At 37.3% G+C, this 19,945-nt stretch overlaps 1 protein-coding gene across 12 annotated transcripts in view; it reads right to left on the bottom strand.

The window, feature by feature from the left end:
* Positions 1-19,945, bottom strand: part of SYTL2 (synaptotagmin like 2) — a 104,700-nt gene that overhangs the window by 4,665 nt on the left and 80,090 nt on the right. For 3 of the 12 annotated variants that reach the window (XM_054699579.1, XM_054699576.1, XM_054699577.1), the window contains 8 exons: positions 18,917-18,970; positions 17,666-17,716; positions 15,043-15,137; positions 11,992-12,111; positions 10,134-10,303; positions 7,054-7,156; positions 4,853-5,023; positions 2,234-2,312 (listed from right to left, as the gene is read on the bottom strand). In XM_054699579.1, the coding sequence (XP_054555554.1) occupies positions 2,234-2,312; positions 4,853-5,023; positions 7,054-7,156; positions 10,134-10,303; positions 11,992-12,111; positions 15,043-15,137; positions 17,666-17,716; positions 18,917-18,970 (843 nt within the window). Of the gene's footprint in view, positions 1-2,233; positions 2,313-4,852; positions 5,024-7,053; positions 7,157-10,133; positions 10,304-11,991; positions 12,112-15,042; positions 15,138-17,665; positions 17,717-18,916; positions 18,971-19,130; positions 19,155-19,372; positions 19,453-19,945 lie in introns of those variants that run through there. The other 9 variants (XM_037523072.2, XM_037523068.2, XM_037523073.2 and 6 more) reach the window with 6 other exon arrangements.

Raw genomic sequence — 19,945 nt, forward strand, 5'->3', positions numbered from 1 at the left:
AGAATTTGCCTTTTAGGAAGATCTTGAAGTAACATGATGGTTGTTTAGCAGCCACCTGGCCTAAAGACCTGCTTTGCTTTCCCTGCAACTTTTAAAAATTGAATTAGAATACCATTCTAGTCACTACCCACACTAGCCATTATTTCTCACATCCCACTAGCTCCAGTGCCTAGTTACTGAAAGTTACCAAGTTTGTAACAACAGACTTCAGTCACTACATGCATACAGTCTTTTTTGGGGGGTAGGGGTGATTAAAGAAGCTTTTATTAGAGAGACAAGGCCCAGAGCAAGCCAACCAGCAATGCTGGGGTGGACAGTATGGGCCTGGCACAACCAGTTTTTTGTTTTTTTTATTTACTTTTAAAAAAAATTTCCTATTTTATATATATATATTTTACATCATTCTTCCTTTTTTTGTACAATGCATTCTTTCTCCTCTTAGGTATAGTCCCCATAAAAATTCCAAATACTAATTTACCCGTGCACCATCACCTAGCACCATAGAACTTGTGTTTTTCCCTCCCCTGTTTTGAACCTTCTCCCTCCCCTTCCCCTGATTAATAGTCATGCACACAGAACTGAACATTTCCAGTCAGACCTGGGGTATTAACATCAAGAATGCAGTTAGTGACCTTGAGGGAAAAGTTTTCTTTCCCAGTGAGACCTTGTGATTGGAGGACTAATGAGCTCTAATTTTTTAGGAGCTTTAAATGAAACTTTCCAATTCCCACCTATGAAAAGAACAGTCTTATCACGGTGCTGCCAATAGGTCCAAATTCTATTTTTATTTTATATATTTCGTATATCGTTCTTCATTTTTTTTTTTCACCATGTATGCCTTTTTTTCTCCTGATCCCTTATTTGGATCCTCTACATTTCTTCTACAAGTGAAACCATCCCGTATTTTTCTTTTTCTTTCTGGCTTATTTCGCTGAGCACGATCCCTTCCAGCCCATCCATGTTGCTGCAAATTGCATGAGTTTGTCTTTTTTGTTTGCTGAGTAATATTCCATGGTGTATATGTACCACATGTTCTTGACCCAGTCATTTATTTTGGGGCATTTGGGTTGTTTCCAAAGCTTACCTATTCTAAATAGTGCTGCTATAAACATAGGGGTACAGGTATAGGTCCAAATTCTAAATACAGGAAGTGTCATTCACAATGTGTAGATATAAACTCTTTGAAAGTGAAGTGAAAGATAAAACAAGAAGAAATATACAGAAGGAGAAAGACAAACACTGGCTGATTTCACTCATGTGAAATATAGTGAAACAAAACAATGGAACTGACAAAGTCGAACCAAAACAAATCCTAGAAATCTGACTGCAGAACGACACTACGAGGAGGGGAGAGAGGGGGCCTAGGGTCCAGTGGATTATGGTGGAGGATTGTGGGGGCTTTGGGGTGGGTGTAGTATGGTAACATGCATCTAAGGAGATATGAAACTGTTCCCCTAAATTATATACAGTGTTGTTAACCAGTGTTATCTCAATTAAAAAAATAAAAATAAAAACAGGGAAACAAACAACAACACAAATAAGGACTATAAGGTAGACTGGAAAAAAATGAGAGTTTTTCTCATAGATAATAGAATGGTGGTTTCCAGGACCTGGGGTTAGGGAGAGCAGGGGAATTGTTCAATGGTATAGAGTTTTGTATTTGCAAAATGAAAATATCTGCTTCAAAAAGGTAAATATACTTAACATTACTAAAAGTACACCTTTACCACTAAATCATATACAGTACATTTTGTTATATTCTTTACTGCACAAAATAATGTGAATGTTCTAGTTTAAAACTGAGTTGGGCCTCTCTGGTTGGCACAAGGGGTTGAGACACAGCATTGCGAAGCTAGCCATAATCACTGCAGCACAAGTTCGATCCCAGGCCAGGGAAGTGACCCACACAACGCAGCAGACCTCTCCTGTCTCGCCCGCTGCTCCCCTCAGCAGTGTATTTCAGTCAGTCTGTCTGTCCTGTTCCCCACTCTGTCTCTGGTGATCTTCTCATCCCCCGCATTTCTGGCCTGTACTCCAGCTCTTGTATGCATAAATAAATAAATTTTTTAAAAAATAATAAAAAATATTGACTCATTTGGGCTGTACAATTACTAGGTTAAGAAGCTTGTTTAGGAATTTCCTGCCTTTGAAAATATCAATCAACCTTAAGAAATCTTTGGAGAGGGAAAGGGTAAGAAGAGGGCACAGATCTGTACAGAAAATCATTACATACCAGGGTTTGGCTCTGGAATGTACTGGAGAGCTAACTTCATTTCACCTCTGTTTTCTGCTTCAAGGACAACGGGTGCTGTCTGGAAAATAAAGGATTGTCAGGAGGTATAAGGCATAAACCATTTACCCTATTTGCTAGCACTCTGTTAAGGGCCATACCTTCCCCATTTCTAGGGCTGTAAGTTACTCCTGAGCACCCTGGATTAATTCCCTCCCCATCAGAGCTTGACCATTGCTTTTATATCTTGCAGAACTATAGTGTGCATCTTGGAAAACTCAGAAAACATTTAAAAATCTTTAGTCTCAAAGATAATGGAGGCATTAGAGGTGGCCTGGGATGTTATTTTCTTTTTTTTAGTCATTCAGCCAGCGTAAAAGCAATTTATTTGTCTTATCTTTCTCTGAAGAAGTAAAGAGGGGTGGAATGGGGGTCGAGAGAGTCAAATGTGACATTTTTCAAAGTTGTGTTAACCTAATTATTTTAGAACAAATGGGTAAATATCTGTTAAAAACAAAACACACACAAAAGAGCTGGACAATTATTTTAAAATACTTATTATTTTCAAGTATAAGAGAGATAGTTTTACTTTCAAACTCTTCCCCTTTACAGTTTTATATCTAAAACGTTGCTATGCATTAGTAGCACAAGAAAAACTAGTTAAAAATGAGATTTTTTTTTTAAAGATTTATTTATTTATTTATACAAGCACTGGGTACAGTCAGAAGCATGGGAGGGTGAGAGAATTCACAGAGCCAGAGTGGGGAACAGAACAGGCAGACTGAAGAAGTACACTGCTGAGGGGAGCAGTGGGCGGCAGGAGAGTCTGCGCGCCATGTGGGACCCTCGCCTGGTAGCCGGGGATTGAACTGACGCTGCAGAGGCTGCGGGCAGCTTCGCAACCCAGCGCTCAACCAATGCGCCACCGGGGAGGCCCTAAAAATGAGATTCTATGGACATCCTCTGAGCAATTCTATCCAACAAGTAATTGAGAAGTGTTAGTGCTTCAAATGATTTGGATGCAATATTTGGGAATCATTTCTTAAGATTATGATCATGGAGATTTAAATGAAGTTTTTATCAATTGTTTGTGTTTATCACTTCCAGCTATGATCGACTAGCTAGGATCACACTGACCCGCACATTGAGAACGAAAAACCTAGATCAAAAAAAAATTTTTAAACCTATAATTATTATGATAGGACTCAAATGGGCAAGATCTTGGAGACTGATATTCTTCTCTGCTTTTTACTTAGAGGCGCTAGCTGATTTTTCAGTAGACCCAAACTGAAAGCAAAAAATTCCCAGCAGAAAGAGAATAAGAAGTTTAGCAGGACTTTTGGCTTTCTCATGAGGCAGGATTGTGGGCAGGTAAGGAAGAATGGTCTTAGAAAATACCCTAAGTCAGTGGTTTTCAAAGTATGGTACCTAGGCCAGCATCAGCAATGCCTGGGAACTTACTAAAAATGCCTCTTCTACCCCTATGTTTATTGCAGCACTATTTACAATAGATAAAACCTGGAGACAACCCAAATGCCCAAAAATAGATGACTGGATCAAGAAGATGTGGTACATATACACAATGGAATATTACTCAGCAATCAAAAAAGATAAACTCATGCCATTCGCAGCAACGTGGATGGAGCTGGAAAGAATTATGCTCAGTGAAATACATCAGAAGGAAAAAGAAAAATATCAGATGGTTTCATTTGTAGCAGGAATATAGGGGAACCAAATAAGACATCAGTGTAAAAAAATAATAACAGTACAAAACACAGCAAAGCAAAAACAGACAATTATAAATCAGAGACATCATGCAGGGGAGGAGGCGGGAGAGGGACTCTGTGTGTCAAAAGAAACAGTAAATCCTCTCAAACTATCTTTAGAATTTTTCATAGACAAATGTCCAGCATGTAATAAAACGAGCAGGCATATCAGGATAAAGGATAAAATTACCAAACTAAGATTAAAAAAATAGCTAAGAAGGGGAAAGTCACCCAAGGGATTATGGTACATTATTAGGTATTAGCAGTGGGCATGGTATGGTACCAGACATTCAGAGAGGTGGGAAACTATACCTCTAAGTCACACACAGTGCTGTAGGTTAATACTTGAATAAACATAATTTCCAATTACATTTCTAATTTAGTATAATTTTGTAAATTATATAACAAGTATATTAAAAAATATAAATTATATGAAAAGACAAGAGACCTATAAAACTTTAAGATATTAGAATTTTCAGATACACATGTTAAATAACTGATTAATATATTCATAAAGATAATATTAAGATGGAAAACATTAGCAGAGAAGTAGAACCTTTATTATAAAAAGAATCAAATAAAAATATAGATCTGTAAAGTATAATTACTGAGAACCAATAGATGGGTGTAACAGATTAGACACAGCAGATGAGAAAATGACTGAACTGAAGATGGGTTAGCAAAAAACAAGCAGCTGAAGCACAGAAACGGGAAAAAAGACATGAGAAACACGGACAGAGTGAAAAGATACATAGTCCCACAATATGGATAAGCATTCTGAATTAAAGTGCAATTTAATAGTAGCTTTTTCCTTTACGAGACTCCAAACCAACCAACCAAAAAACTCCAGACTCACCTTTTGCTTCAGGGGGTACCACGTCAACTGTTTGTTCTGTTTGTTCTCCCAGTCCCAAGTTTCCAAATCAAGTTCCACTTCCCCTAGAAAGGTATTGCGCTTAAAAGTATCCCGATGCCAAACGGAGAGATTCAGCTTCTGTGTCTTTAAAATTTGCTTTTCGATTTTATACTGCAGGTCAAAGAAGGAAATTCAAGTGGTAAATAATATTACTTTATGTCAAAATTTTGACACAGACATGAAAAGTGAAAAAAATAAAAGTCATCTTTGTGGATGAGATATTCTCATCTGTTAGGTTTCAAGTCTCAGGAATATTGCAAAGTCACCATATTCTAAGTATCTTGTTTCAAAGAGCTAAAATCCATCTTTCACAAAACGGATTTCTTTTTCCCTTGTGCGAAGCCAACTGGGGATCAAATATCATAGCTAATAGATCGTATCATAGCAGTAATAGATTGCTAAAAACAAAGCCAATTATTCACTTTTTTACTCGGTAGGCTTTTAATAGTTCTATATTTAACTGTAAGTCAATTCTATCAACACACCTATCTACAACATAAATCAAATTTAATTTAATTTGAAAATACAAATGAAGCTTAATCTAATGATCTATTTTCTATCCAAGAACAAAGTGTTTTTTAATGGACTTGCTTTTTACAGCAATTTTAGTTTCATAAAAAATTGAGGGGAAGATACAGAGTTCCATACACCACCTGCCTCCACATACAACCTCTCCCGCTATCAATATCCTGCGTGGGCAAGTATTTTACAAAGAAAAATACTTGTTTTTTCCTACTTCATGTGGAAAAGTTGAAAATATTTGGCGTCCTAACAATTTTTCATCTTAAATGTAGGCAATCCATGATTACATATAATCATGAAAAGGATAATGATACTTCTAATCTAAAAATAATCTCTATTTGATGTACTACTTGAATATCCATTTTGGTTAGAGCAGACTTGCCTTTCTCTGAGTTTACCATTTAAATCAGTTGGCATTTCTTGAATACAGGGTTGAAGTAGTAATAACTGGGGTGCTGGGATATAGCATAGTCAAACTGTAATTAAATACTTGCTACAGAAAATTTACCCATCGATGAGTGAGAGCTAGTTTAACTGTTGCTTCTTTCCTCCAAAGATAATCAAATAAAATACTTGGATGGAATTTTCAGAAAGAGGGAATGAATAACACTTCTTATATTTTTGGTTTTAAATTTTCAGCGTGATGCAGTTTGGGACATAATATGCGTATTTGAGCCAAACATACTTTGTATTTAGCTGTTCAACTACCTGTCTTTCCTATTTTGAATCCACGCCAGACACTGTACAAGTGTCAACACTTACTAAGTATTTAATATATGCTGATGACTTCACACATATTAACTCTTTGATGTCCACAGTACTGAGGTAGGTAGGTATTATTATTATCTCTCTTTTGCAGATTTCAAGTACAGACAGGTAAGGTCACTAACTTAAGGGTATAATGCTTATAAATAAGAGTTGGTCCCTTGCCCTCACAGAATTTACAATTTAGTGGGAAAGCAGACAGTTAAACTACCTGTTAAGTGCTGAGTGCTAATCTACCCTATGCTGAAATAAGATGACTGATGTTGCAGATGGCAGGGGAACTAAAAGGTTATGACAACTTATCACAGGAAGAAGCATGTTAATGAGACTATGGGGAAGAATGTTCCAGCTTCAAGGAACAAAGTCCTAGCAGTGTGAGAAAAGGTAGTTCCTCCAAGGAACAGAAAGGAGTCAGACTGGACAAAAACAATGAAATGGAAACATGAGCTGGAGCTCAAGTTGTGAAGGGATGGATGGAAACAAGGATGGACTTGACCCTAAAGGTAAAGGAATCCTAAAAGAGATTAAGCAGAGAAATAACATGATCAGAATAGTGCTTTTCATCTTGGTAGCAATGCTCAACTTTATCAGCTGTGTAAACTGAACAAGTTACTTTATTTTTCTAAGTTTCATTTGCCTCATCTGTGAGATGCAGCTAGGGAGTGAATGAGATAATGTATACCACATTCACAGCGTTAAGTTTCATACAAAGCAGATTCTCAGAAAACATTTATTTCTTCCTTCTCTCTTGGTGAAAGATTTCATCCGTAGAGACACTACCCAGTCTCTTAAGACAGCTACTTAAATGCATAGGTCACATGTAGGATTTTCCCAGAGAGTTAGTTCATAGATACCCGTAGGATCTCGTTATACACAGGATTCAAAGTTTTCTTCGCTACAGCTGTTTTCTTCTTGCCCATTTTGTCCTTGTCTGGTAACAAATAGCTCTTTACATATCTAAAAAGAGAATTGAACAGATAAAAAGGTCAGAGAAAATTAAGGTGATATTTCCATCTCTTACCTTTAAAAATACATTGGAAATTGACAGAAATATGTATTTTAGGACACTGAGAAAAGCAGTAAGTAATAAATCTTCTCACCAACATCTTTATACTTAAACATTTAGATTTTCAGTGGAATTGATCATTTTATATTGTTTTGTAAATCTTAAAACAATGCTAACTGAATTCCTTTTTTCCTTTAACCCCACCTATTTTGGGGAAGGAGGGCCAACAAACATCATTCTCCTGGCTTATTTCCTATTAAGAAAAGGCTTTGGTGCTTGCAGACTTTGTTATAAAAGGTTTTTGTTAGTCTCTTGAAAAAAATACTTAACATATCTAATCAAACCATATTCCATGTAAAAGAAAGATATTGAACCCATTTATTTTTATAAAAATGCAAAGGATTGGGCATATGCTAGCAAAATAATTAAGAATCAGACTTCTGCATAGGGACCAGTGGGTAATAGTATTCACCTTTTGCAAATAACCTGAAATACAACTAAAACCAGTGATTTAAAAAGATGAATTGGTAAATCCCCCTAAAGTTCTTTTGTAGGATATAATTTAAATATGGAAAATTGCCTCATTCTAGAATCTTAAACTATTTCTGCATCACTGCACATTATGAAGTATGCCCCACAAGTCCCTAATTTCAGAGAAAGTCTGAGACTGTCACAGAAAGAAATTGGAGTTAAAAGTCCTCATTCTGGAGGTATTACACTCTGCCTTCAAATAATACTACAAAGCCGTTATAATAAAAACAGCATGGTATTGGAACAAAAACAAACTAACAGACCAATGGAATTGAATTGAAAGCCCAGAAATAAAACCACACATATATGGTCACCTAATCTACAATAAAGGATCTAGAACAAGGAAAGCTTCCTCAATAAATGGTGCTGGGAAAACTGGACTGCAATATGCAAAAGAATGAAACTAGACTACTATCTCACTCTATACACAAAAATCAACTCCAAATGGATAAGAGGCATGAATGTAAGACCTGATACCATAAATTACATAGAAGAAAACATGGGCAAAACACTCCACGACATAAACCTCAGAAACTTCTTTGAGGATTTTTCTCCAGAAGCAAGGAAAGCAAAGGGGAAGATGAACAGCTGGGTCTATATCAGACTAAAAGCTTCTGTACAGAAAAGGAGACACTAATCAACACAAAGAGATACCCCACTGAATGGGAAAATATTTGCACAGCAAATGATTGACAAGGGACTGATAGCCAAGATCTACAAAGAGCTTACACAGCTCAAGAAAAACAAGGCAGGGCCTCCCCTGGTGGCACAGCGGTTGAGAGCTGGGCTGCGAAGCTGCCCGCAGCCTCTGCAGCACCGGTTCCATCCCCAGCCATCAGCGAGGGTCCCACATGGCGCGACAGACCTCTCCTGTCGTGCCCGCTGCTCCCCTCAGCAGTGTATTTCATTACTCTGCCTATTCTGTTCTCCGCTCTGGAGAATTAATTCTCTCACCCTCCCGCACTTCTGACGGTACCCAGTGCTTGTATAAATAAATAAATAAATAAATAAATAAATCTTTAAAAAAAAGAAAAGGAAAAACAAAGCAAACCCAATCAAAAAATGGGCAAAAAGGCTAAACGCAAAAGCTGCCCGCAGCCTCTGCGGCGCCGGTTCGATCATGGCGTGCAGAAGCAAGTGAATTCTCTCACCCTCCCGCGCTTCTGACTGTACCCAGTGCATGTATAAACAAGACACAAAAAAAAAAAAAAAAAAAAAAGGCTAAAAAGACACTTCTCCCAAGAAGAAATGCAAATGGCCAACAGGCATATGGAAAGATGTTTAACATCACTAATTATGAGGGAAATGCAGATCATGACCACAATGAAATCCCACCTCACACCAGAGAGAACGGCCTGCATGAAAAACCACCACCAGAAGCAACACATGCTAGAGATGATGTGGCAATACAAGAACCCTGTTACACTGCTGGTGGGAATGTAAACTAATCCAGCCACTATGGCAAGCTGTGTGAAGGACCTGAAATGACTAAAAATGGATCTACCATATGATCCAGTGATTCCACTTCTAGGAATATACCCAAAGGACACAAAAGCTCTCATTCAAAAGGAAACCTGCATTCCTATGTTTATTGAAGCATTATTTACAATAACTAAGAGAAGGAAACAACCTAAATGCCCCCAAATAGATGAATGGATCAAAAAGCTGTGGTATATTTACACAATGGAATATTAATCGGCAATCAAAAAGGACAAGCACATGCCATTAGTGGCAACATGGATGGAGCTGGAAGGAATTATGCAGGCTGAAATAAGTCAGAAAGAAAAAGATAAATGTCAGATAGTCTCACTTATATGGGGAACACAGAGAAGGCCAAACAAAAGGTCAAGAAAAATTCAAAACTAGCAAGCTGACCATAGATCTGAGGAATACAGCAAAGCAAGGGGAGGGAGAGGGAAACAAAAGTTTTCATTCCTCATTTTGCTGTTATCTGAATTTATCTAAATAGGTGGCTTATCTTTGCTGCCCTCTGTTTCCTTGTCTGTAAAAAATGTAACAACTCCCAACCCCCAACACACACACACACACACACACACACAGGATGACCTCAGCGGTCTCTTCTAATTTGAAATATTTTGTGCTTCTCTGACATTTAATTTTTTAGAACTTTTTTGTTGCAATAACAGTGCATGATAACATGATATAAGTTTCAGGTGTGCATCATTATAAATCAACATCTAACATTTTCATTATTTGATAATTTTGGCATATGAATTTATGAATTAAATAAAATAGCATTTCCCCCAATTTTTCAAACATTCCTTTTAACACAGTCATACACATACCCTCCTTTCAATTACTTTCTTTCCTTCCCAATTTCTGTAAGATTAAGAATTTGAAAAGTAAGGTGAAGTGGTGACTCCAAAATGTACTTACGGGTCTGAACGCTGTTTTTTAGTATCTGCTGCTGCTAAGTCTTTACACTGGGCCACAAGGACATGCAATTCCTTCAGGGGGTCCATATAGTCAATTGCAAACTGAATACTTCCTTTCACTTCCAGATTGCCAAAGTCTCCACTATAAACGCTCATCACACTGCCACTCACCTGAAAACATTGGAAATAGGTAGAGTTCGTCTCTATCTCATTCTTGAACTCAACACAGGATCAAGGATGTTATCCTTGCTTGCCATTAATTCTCCATCTTGCATATAAAAGCAGTTAATTTGATATGGCATAAAGACATATCAACACAGACACTCTGACATGATATACATGACGACTCTAGAATTTTAAAAAATTGCCTCTAGGGCCTCCCCGGTGGCGCAGCGGTTGAGCGCTGGGTTGTGAAGCTGCCCGCAGCCTCTGCAGCGCCGGTTCCATCCCCGGCTGCTCCCTGGCCACCAGAGGAGGGTCCCACATGGCGCGCAGACCTCTCCTGCCGCCTGCTGCTCCCCTCAGCAGTGTACTTCGGTCCTTCTGCCTGCTCTGCTCCCCAATTTGGCTCTGGTGAATTCTCTCACCCTCCCGCGCTTCTGACTGTACCCAGTGCTTGTATAAATAAATAAATAAATAAACAAACAAACAAATAAATAAATAAATAGATAAATAAATCTTTAAAAAAAATTGCCTCTAAAAGAGATAGATGAAAAGTGAAATGCAAAGTCATTTAGATGCTGGTTTCAAAGCAGGTTGACTTTATGCTAAGGGGCAGTCAGAGTGCCATTCTAAGGCATGCTTAGTATTTAAAATATTAAAGAAAAAGTATATGAGAAAACCCAGTTGTACAAATCACAGTGCCACATTACTCCAAGCACTCAACGAGGCTACCAGCATGGGAGGGTGTGGGCAGGCATTAAAGGGAGGCAGCCCAGTGGACCATGATGAAGGATATTGGGTACTTGAGTGCTGGGAATGATGTAACATACATGCGAAGTGTGAACCTTTACCATGAAATCATATACAGTGTTGTTAGCCACTGTTACTGCAAATTTAAAAAAAAAGTCCAATTTTTACAAAATGGATAAATAAAAAGGAATTTTACTTTTATCTATCCAGCGAATCTAAGAAAAATGCATACTCTGAGTCATCAGCTTTTAGAGGTCAGGAACAGAAGAAAATGGATGACTTACAAGGCCGTTTCAAAGCCAAACATTAGATTTTTATTACCAGAAATTCAATTAAAATAGGCTCCAAAAAAGGTTTGAGAAATGCAGATATATTTACATACGTATTTACATGCTTCAGACTGCATGCACAAATAACCAGCTCACTTTGTGAAAGAAAGTTCTATGTAAATTTCAAAATCAAATATGATTAACTAGACTTCAGAGATTTTTCTTATAAAATCCTATTCTGAATCCTTCTATTAGTTTAAGTGAAGAATCAGTCCTATTTTTAAAATGTGAATAACTATAATTTTATTCACCAGTCTTGCTAAAATACAGGTATAATTCTATATCTGCAAAAAGCATACAAAAGCTTATCTGACATAAACAGACTTTATAAAAGTTATGCAATCTGTTGCACAGAAAAATGTAGTGGTTTGTCTTATTGATACTTTAGTTGTACTTTTAAAGTACTTACTTAAAAAAAATAATATAAATGAACTCATCATGCTTAATAAAAAGGAGAGAGGAAGATAAGCTAGCCAGAAGCTAATTGTGGGTTAGAGAAAAAGGCTGGTGCCTTTGGAATCTGAGAAATACAATAGGAGGCCCTTTACAGTAGTGGGAGCATGGCAGGGTAAGGGTCACAGAAGCAGAGGTATTAACACAGAGCTTTTGTTTACATACAGAAGACAATGACGTCATGCCAGAATAGCTGCTAAGATTGGTTAAAGAGCTGGGGCTCTTCTTGTGTCTGCTGAGCTGGTAACTGCTTTCTGATGCTGTGTCTGTTTCTCTGTCATCACTCTAAAAAACATCATATACACAAAATTTAAATTCAGAATGAGTCAAGATCAGAATCTCTATTTAGGCAAAGAGCATATATCTCGGTCTCCCACTGACCTATGATATTTCCCAAGGTCAGAGGACACACTCGTGCTTACTGCCAGATTGTGGGATTCAGGGTGTGGTGGGTGGTCGGCCTTGGACCTCACCTAAGGGTGAGGGCAGAGTTTAGCCACCTAAATAATGTGATGTTCCTACACCTACAAGGTGGACCCAAGGTGCTACACAAGGCTGCACTATTATGATCTTAACATTATATATTTATAGTGTTTGGAGGATTTTATTGATATATGAGAGAAATTAACTTAAGTCAGAAAATAAAAGCCTTAAGATGGAATGTCAGACATCAAATGTCATGCTTAATTCCTCTCATTATTAACATGGCTTTAATTTCCCTAAAAATCCAACCTTTCAGTTAATACACTATTAAATTAGGATAAAGAAATGCTAGTGTGATCTGTTTCAGCTAAGAGTTTACATTCATGCATGTATGTGCATGAATACATTATATATGTATGGATTTAAAACACCTTTTATGTATTTCTATGGTGTTGGTGTACTTATCTTTTTGCTGCTGTGAGGAAGTACATTCAACTATATATTCTAGCCATTTTAACATGCTTTTGAAAAAAAATAATCAGTAAGATATTTTAAATATATCCCAGGAAATATTTATCTAGATCAAGAAAGAAAAGTGGCAACAATAAGTTTTATTATATTTAGATCAAAGCTTATTATATGGTAACTTAAAATTTTCATGATTCATAATGCGTTCCTTTTGGGATTAGAGTTTATGATGCAGTTCAATGACTCCTGGGGTTAGGGAAACACATTTATGGAGGAGTAGTTAGTTCGTGCCAAGTTATTCCAGGCCATGCAATTATGTATCAATATAATGAATGCCAATTCTAATGCAGATTAAGAAAGGAGTTAAAGAAAAACAAAATTTATAACATAGAATTTATAAATTCATAAATAAGAATTCTCCACTCAAGGAATAAAAAAAATTCATCCCTTTTTAATGTTTCTATTGTCACACTTTCCCCCAATGCTTACCAAGTCCACTTCTCTCTGTTGTAGCACATACTACAATCTGCCTAGTATATCAGTTCATTAGTGAATTACTGGAGGAATTCAGTACTGGTGGAACCTTGTCTTGTTGACCTGGAACAACGATTTTCACATAGCTGGCATTCAACAAATATGACTGATGCTAAGCCTCAGTGGACAGCTGACAAAGGAAAAGGGCCTTACTTCATCTCTATTTCTTTAATGCTCAGTTCATCCCCATTTACTTCGAAAGGTAAAATGATACCGCTTATTTGCTATCTCTGATGCACAAATTTAAAGGAATTGGACTCTTGTATGTGGCACAATGAGAGTGTTAAAACTGAAGCGAGGAGAAAAGTAAAAAGCAAAAACTGTTATTCTTTGCTTCTCAAATATTATATGATTTATTCATATGACCAACCAAGAACAAAGCAATTTATAAAACTTTGAATGCATAAGAACTCTATGAGATGCCTAAGGTTCGCTTTCCACTATGAGTTAGTCACAAAAAAAAATGAGAGATTTGTCCCAAAGGAAGCTATAATATGGATTCTTAAGCACATCCAGGGGCTGAGTATTCCAGATACAGTTCATCTAAGGTCTAAAAATAGACAGAAGGGTGGCCAGCAAACAGGGGAGAAGGGATATAATTTATGCATAGTAAAGAGCTTTCTTTACATCCATCTATTAAGGATGAAGTCTTATATTTTAACATCAAAAATCAGACCAAAACCACAAATAGTAACATTACATGTACTGGGTGCTTCCTATGTATCAGGCACAGTGTTATGTACTTTCCTTGCATTCTCTCAGACTCCTCATGTACCTACTTATACAATAGTTATTAGGAAACCAGGTTCAGGGAAGTTAAGGAGTTGTTCATAAACACACAACAAACTAGTGGCATTGCCAGGCCTGGGCTTATCTGACTCAAGTGCTCAGGTTCTTTCCTCACAGCAGGGCCACAAAACATGGGATCTTAATTCGGTCAAGAAATCTGAGATAGAATCTTTTATCTACTTTTTGGTAACTGTTGAATTTGGGGAAAGTTACGTAACCTCTCTGAGGCATTTCTTCTTTTATAAAATGGAGAACATATTGCCTACTATGTTTAACTAGTGAGAATGATTATCAGAATCAAAATTAAATGATTGGTGCATACTAGATATTCAGGGAAGAGTAGGTTAGTAGTTCATAGCATGGGGATCAGATCTGGGCTTCAGTCCTGGCTCAACCCCTTTCTAGCTGAGTGAGCTTACTTCACCTTTCTTAATCTCAGTTTCCTCATCTGTAATATTAGGGGATAATGAAGGTGTCCACTCCTGGGTTGTTGGAGGATTAAATGAGATCATGTATGCAAAGCACCTATACCCAGTTGATCCTTCTGAATTATGTCATCGCTACTTCATTATTTTAACAAATGTTTTCAATCTAGTTACACCACCTAGACTAAGCTTTCACAAATCAACTCTACTCTAAACTACATCCAATAATTAGTTCATGCCAACATATTTATGCCTGTATTTCTTACTTTGTAACCACTTTAAAACAAAAATCACATTCCCAAATCTATGTGATTTGACTTCATTGACCAAAAGGAACTACAGTATGAGTCAATGAGAAATGCCTTGCCTTGTTCCAGGGTCAACAACACTACCGCTACTCATATGACAGGGAAGGGTCAGTTCATCTAAAGTCTAAGAATGGACAGAAGGGTGGCCAGAAAGCAGGGGAGGAGGGACACTTTAGTCTCTGCCACTGTCTTGGCACACACCAACCTTGGCATAGCAAATCCAACCTACATTGGTTCCCTTTTTCTGAAGGTAAAAAAGACAAACTTGCCTCATCTTGGAGAAATGCTGGAACAGACTTGCTCATCCTTTTGAGTTTGTCAGGGTGGGAAAACTGATTATCAGGTTGTGAAGGCACTGTGGAAACTAAACGGCAGCATTTCCATTCAAAATTATTCTTACAATTGTCAGACAACATTAGGCATAAGTTGAAAACACACTTTGTTTCATAAACAAGTTAAAGGTACAGTAAGTAATTCACATGCAGAAGATCATAGGTAAGCAACATGCAGTGTTCATATATTAAATTGAACTAGCAAGGAGTTGAACCAAATAGAAAAATGAGTATTTGAAAACTATTCGTTCTTATTGAGTTGGAGCTGGATTTGTATTATATTAAAGAATACAGTCAATGTGAACCATTTTTAACTTATTTTTTCACATCAGAGTTTCAAACCACAAATTCTGTAACTTTCTGGTTCATCTCCTTGAGATATATTTTTAACATGCTATAGGATGAAAAACTATTTCATTGGACAGCAAGGATCTTTCCAACTCATAACAAAAATGTCTTTCTATTGAGTCTAAAGAGAAGGTTTGCTTAGTAGTGGGATTACTTCTCTGATAGCAATTATCACTCAAACTTATTGAAAGACTACAATTTCAAATCTGTTTTTTGAAAGTAGAAATTATTCAGAAACCTGTCAAAGCAAGAAAATTTTCAATAGTGATGTCACCATACCAAGTTTAAATGATTCAAGTTAGGCTACTCTGCATTAATATGAAAATGTAGTGTATGCTTTCTTTCTGATACCAGTAAGTTATATGTGTGGAAGTCACATGACTTCTTACAATATACCTGCTTTAATCACTTCCCATTAAACAATAATGTGCATGTGTGTGTGTATTTGGGTGACTTACACTGGCAGGGAAGTAAGAATGGGTCCCATGAGGACACAGTTAGCCCAAAGAGTATGCAAACAAGTTACTCTGCTCTGTTTCATTTTCAAAGTACATACACACTACCCCAGTGTAGTCAACTGTGCATTTTTTGGCTTTAGTTATTTATGCTCTGATCATGTGTTTGATTTTGTCTTGTGGCAAGAATACACTCTTCACTAGAGGAAAAGAATAATCCTGGTTTAGACATTATCAGTCACTTTAGAAAATATGATAAGAAGAAATTAATAATTAATGATTAGTTTAATGACCTTGACCAAAAACTCAGCAAAATAGGAGGTGGTAAATGAAGATACGGATATATAGGCACATATGGTCTATTACTATGTTTTGTTTTCACTCCTCAGGCTAAATGTTGAATAAGACATAGGAAGATAAAATAAGATGCCGCAACTTAAGTGTCTGCCAGTTCAAATACAACTGGAAAAGCCTCTTTACCCAACACTCTCAAGGGACAGAAGTCTTGATTCTTCCTCAGCAGTCAGACAGAGGACATCCACAAAGGCGGGAGCCTGTATTGTTTTCTTCCCTAAGTAGTTCTTAAGAATTTGTTGATCAGGTGCCAAAGCTCAGCACCTCCATCTCTGAAGCAGGAGGACCTCATGAGGAAGGGTTCAGATTTCAGACTAGCTATCACTGCCTGCCAGCATCAGCACTTTGTTTCTCTATCTTCAGGTCCCTTCATTTAGCTGCTCTTCTCATTAACACCTATTAACACATCCAAAGACTGTTGGGAAAATTGTTATAAAAAATCCTATTGACTCCTGAGGGCTGGCACTTTTATCATCACCCCCTTCCCATCCCTCCATCAAGTGCCTAGGGTTATGAAACTGGAAAGCTCTGCTGGGACCCACAGACACCTTTTTTAAATGTGTATCTGTCCTCAAGACAGCAGTGACAGCTAAGCACATCACCCTTAAGGTGGAACAGAAAAGAGTGAATGATTGTCACCTTTGTTTGCTGGATTTAATTAGTTGATAGACATTAGCCACCACAAATACACATTTATTTTTTTAAAATTCAGATGTTGACTTGCTTTATATATTGAACATATACTGTTCAAGTTCAGCTTTGAACTCATAGCTTATTAAATATATTATATTATATTTGTAAGAACCCTGGACATCATAAAATTTGCTTCCACAGATATGTAGAGAGGCACATACAGCCATACCACATAATAATCATCAAAGTACAGTTTCTTTGGTCTTAAAAAATTGTAAATTGCTTCACATCTGCAGTCTTCTGTACAGGCCACGAGAAACACAATACTCAACACCATAATGTGACATAAAAGTCAAGTGATATTAGAAGTTACCAACTTGATTTTAGGCACAAAGAGCTGAGAGACTGACAAAATGTAATACTACTCGGTAATAACAAATATATTTAACATATATGTATACATATAAATTTTGAAAATGTATAAATCTTGCTAGTGGAACCATGAAACCATTTGAAAATATACAACCATTTGAAAATATAAAACCATTTGAAAATATATAACTCTTTCTAATAGAAAATAAAAATTTTTAAGACAGGCAATAGTAAAATATTTTTAATAGAACCCTTGTCAGAATGAAATAGTTTTGTAAATTACAGGCATTTAGTACCAATAATAAATACTGTTATTAAGGGGTTAGTTATTTCAGTATATTCAACACCATGTAGAGTGGCAACATTTAGTCATTTATAAGAAAGATCCTGCTACTCACTTCCTGGAATGCATTCATTTGTATCTGCTTCCTGATCTGCTTTTTTATCTACTCAGAAGAGCAACATTGAGAATAAATACCATTTTAACAGAAGATTAAACAGACATGAAAATACAACTCATATGTTAGTTTCACAACTGAGATTGCTGAATATGTCTGACAAGTTTTCAGCTCGCTTTCATCCATTCCCCATTGTGACTCTTCATTAGCCTCTTTAAGATCACCTGCTCAACTGCAACTCTAAGAGCAGGCATGGGAGATGTTCTGTATCTCTCCCCTGATTACTAACCCACAGCATGGACCATGAAGGAGCACTGAACTAGAAGTAATGAAGCTGAGATTCTATTCCCTACCCTCCCTCTGACTGCCTAGCTACAGGATCAGATACAAGTCATTTAATTTCTTGGAGCTTTTCTTATCTGTGAAGTAAAGATAAAAATCCCTGCTCCATCTACTTCCATGAGGTTTTAAACACATAATAAAAAACCAAAATTATCACATTAAAGTAAGCGATGAACTTTGAGGAGTTGTGTTGCTGCATTTTACACGAATACACATTATCATGGTAAAGGCAATTTAGTAAAAGAAAAATCTACCACATAAATATAAATTACACATTTGAGTAAATGCTGAACTATAAAAATCAGACTAATTTTCAGCTCTACCCCACTAAGATATTATTCACCCTATGCATTTTATAATCGAACTAACTAATACCTGTTTCATTCACAAGCTTGAAGATCTTCTGGGTCCTAAATATCAGAACAATTAATTCTATCTTCAGTCTATATTTAGTTCTCTATATGAACAGAAGCAGGAATCCCACTCCTGTTCTGAGACCCTTTCCTTTACCAGTTGTGCCCAGAAAGATCTAACTGCTGACTGAGACTGAGAATCAAACAGAGAAATAACCCAGAAACCTACTGCACTCTTCCTGCCTTCACGAGAACTTCTGCAAGTCAGACTAGCAAAACACAGCTGATACCCCAAAATACAATTTGCTATTTATAGAAACCCTCACTTCCCAAAGGTCTCTAATAAGATCCTCACAATTTTACCACCCGCAGAAGTCTTAAGAATACAAACAGTTAGTATTAACTGCCCTATAAGTCAGAACTTAAGCAGCATTCACCGTACAATGGCAAATGACATTCTTTTATTTATCCAACAGCTGCGTCCCAGTCCCGGTGACTGCCCAAACCACCCCAGAAGCTAATACAGACAGACATGCAAATACATAAAGATATTTACCATCTTCAGCACTATGTACTAATTCTTCTGGCAGATTATTTACTTTTGCTTGATCTGTTCAGGAGAAATTAACAAATGGTTAACACTGATGACCCTTGTTGAGAAAGAACAACGAGATTGCTGTGGAAGCCCCAGGAGTTGGAAGCAATTAGTTAAGATGCAGTGAGGGGTGCAACCAAGATGTCTTCCCCCAAAATACGTTTTCTTTAGCTACTTGAGCCAGTGCCATAGCGGGAGCTCCCATTTCAGCCTCGATGCAGCTTACATCAGCACACTGCTTCACACAGACTCCCAAGAGTTAGAGGGTTAGCTCAGAGCAAGCAATTGGCTGGCAGCAGGAGACAGCACAGCACGGGGCTGAAAAACCTCCTTATTCTTTTTTTTTTGGAAAGCATAAGATCCTAGCCATGACTAACACCTTCCCAAGCCCATGGTCATTAACAAATATTTCTGTACATGCATCATCATTTGTGTATGCCTCTGGGAGTCTTGCTTGGGAAGTCAACTGAAGAGATGTAACTGGGGACCAGCTGCTAAGTGGAATCTTGGCAAGCTAGTATGAGAGTGGGTATTGGTATTTGGAAGGGAGTATGCAGGAATACCCGTCAGCTGATGGTGATTTTTTTTTTAACCCTACACATTCCTGAGCACTTAAAACTGCACCATGGAAATAGCCCCCATTTCAAGAAGACAAGAGGTTTGCCAAATAGGCCAATTGTCAAATTCTTTTTTTCACCCCCCTCACTAACATCAGGAAGAACAATTGGGGCTGAACAATGAAAGGATCAACTTGCCTTCTCTGGAAGCATTCAGGCTAATGTGGGGGCTGGCCACCTGTTGAGGAGGCTTTAGAGGGAATTCCTGCATGGGGGGTGGTGGGATTTGAAACGGATGACCTTCAAAGTCCCTTCCAATTGGAAAGGTTAGGAGTGCACCCCAAATCGAGAATACTGTTTTCATGTTTAGTGGAGTGGCTTTTTCTTTTCCATTTTAAATTCTGACATTTTTAGTTACAACTGTGGATGCATA

This window comes from Talpa occidentalis, unplaced genomic scaffold (assembly GCF_014898055.3).
Source record: "Talpa occidentalis isolate TD23 unplaced genomic scaffold, MPIMG_talOcc4v2.1 talOcc4.3, whole genome shotgun sequence".
NCBI classification, from domain to species: domain Eukaryota; kingdom Metazoa; phylum Chordata; class Mammalia; order Eulipotyphla; family Talpidae; genus Talpa; species Talpa occidentalis.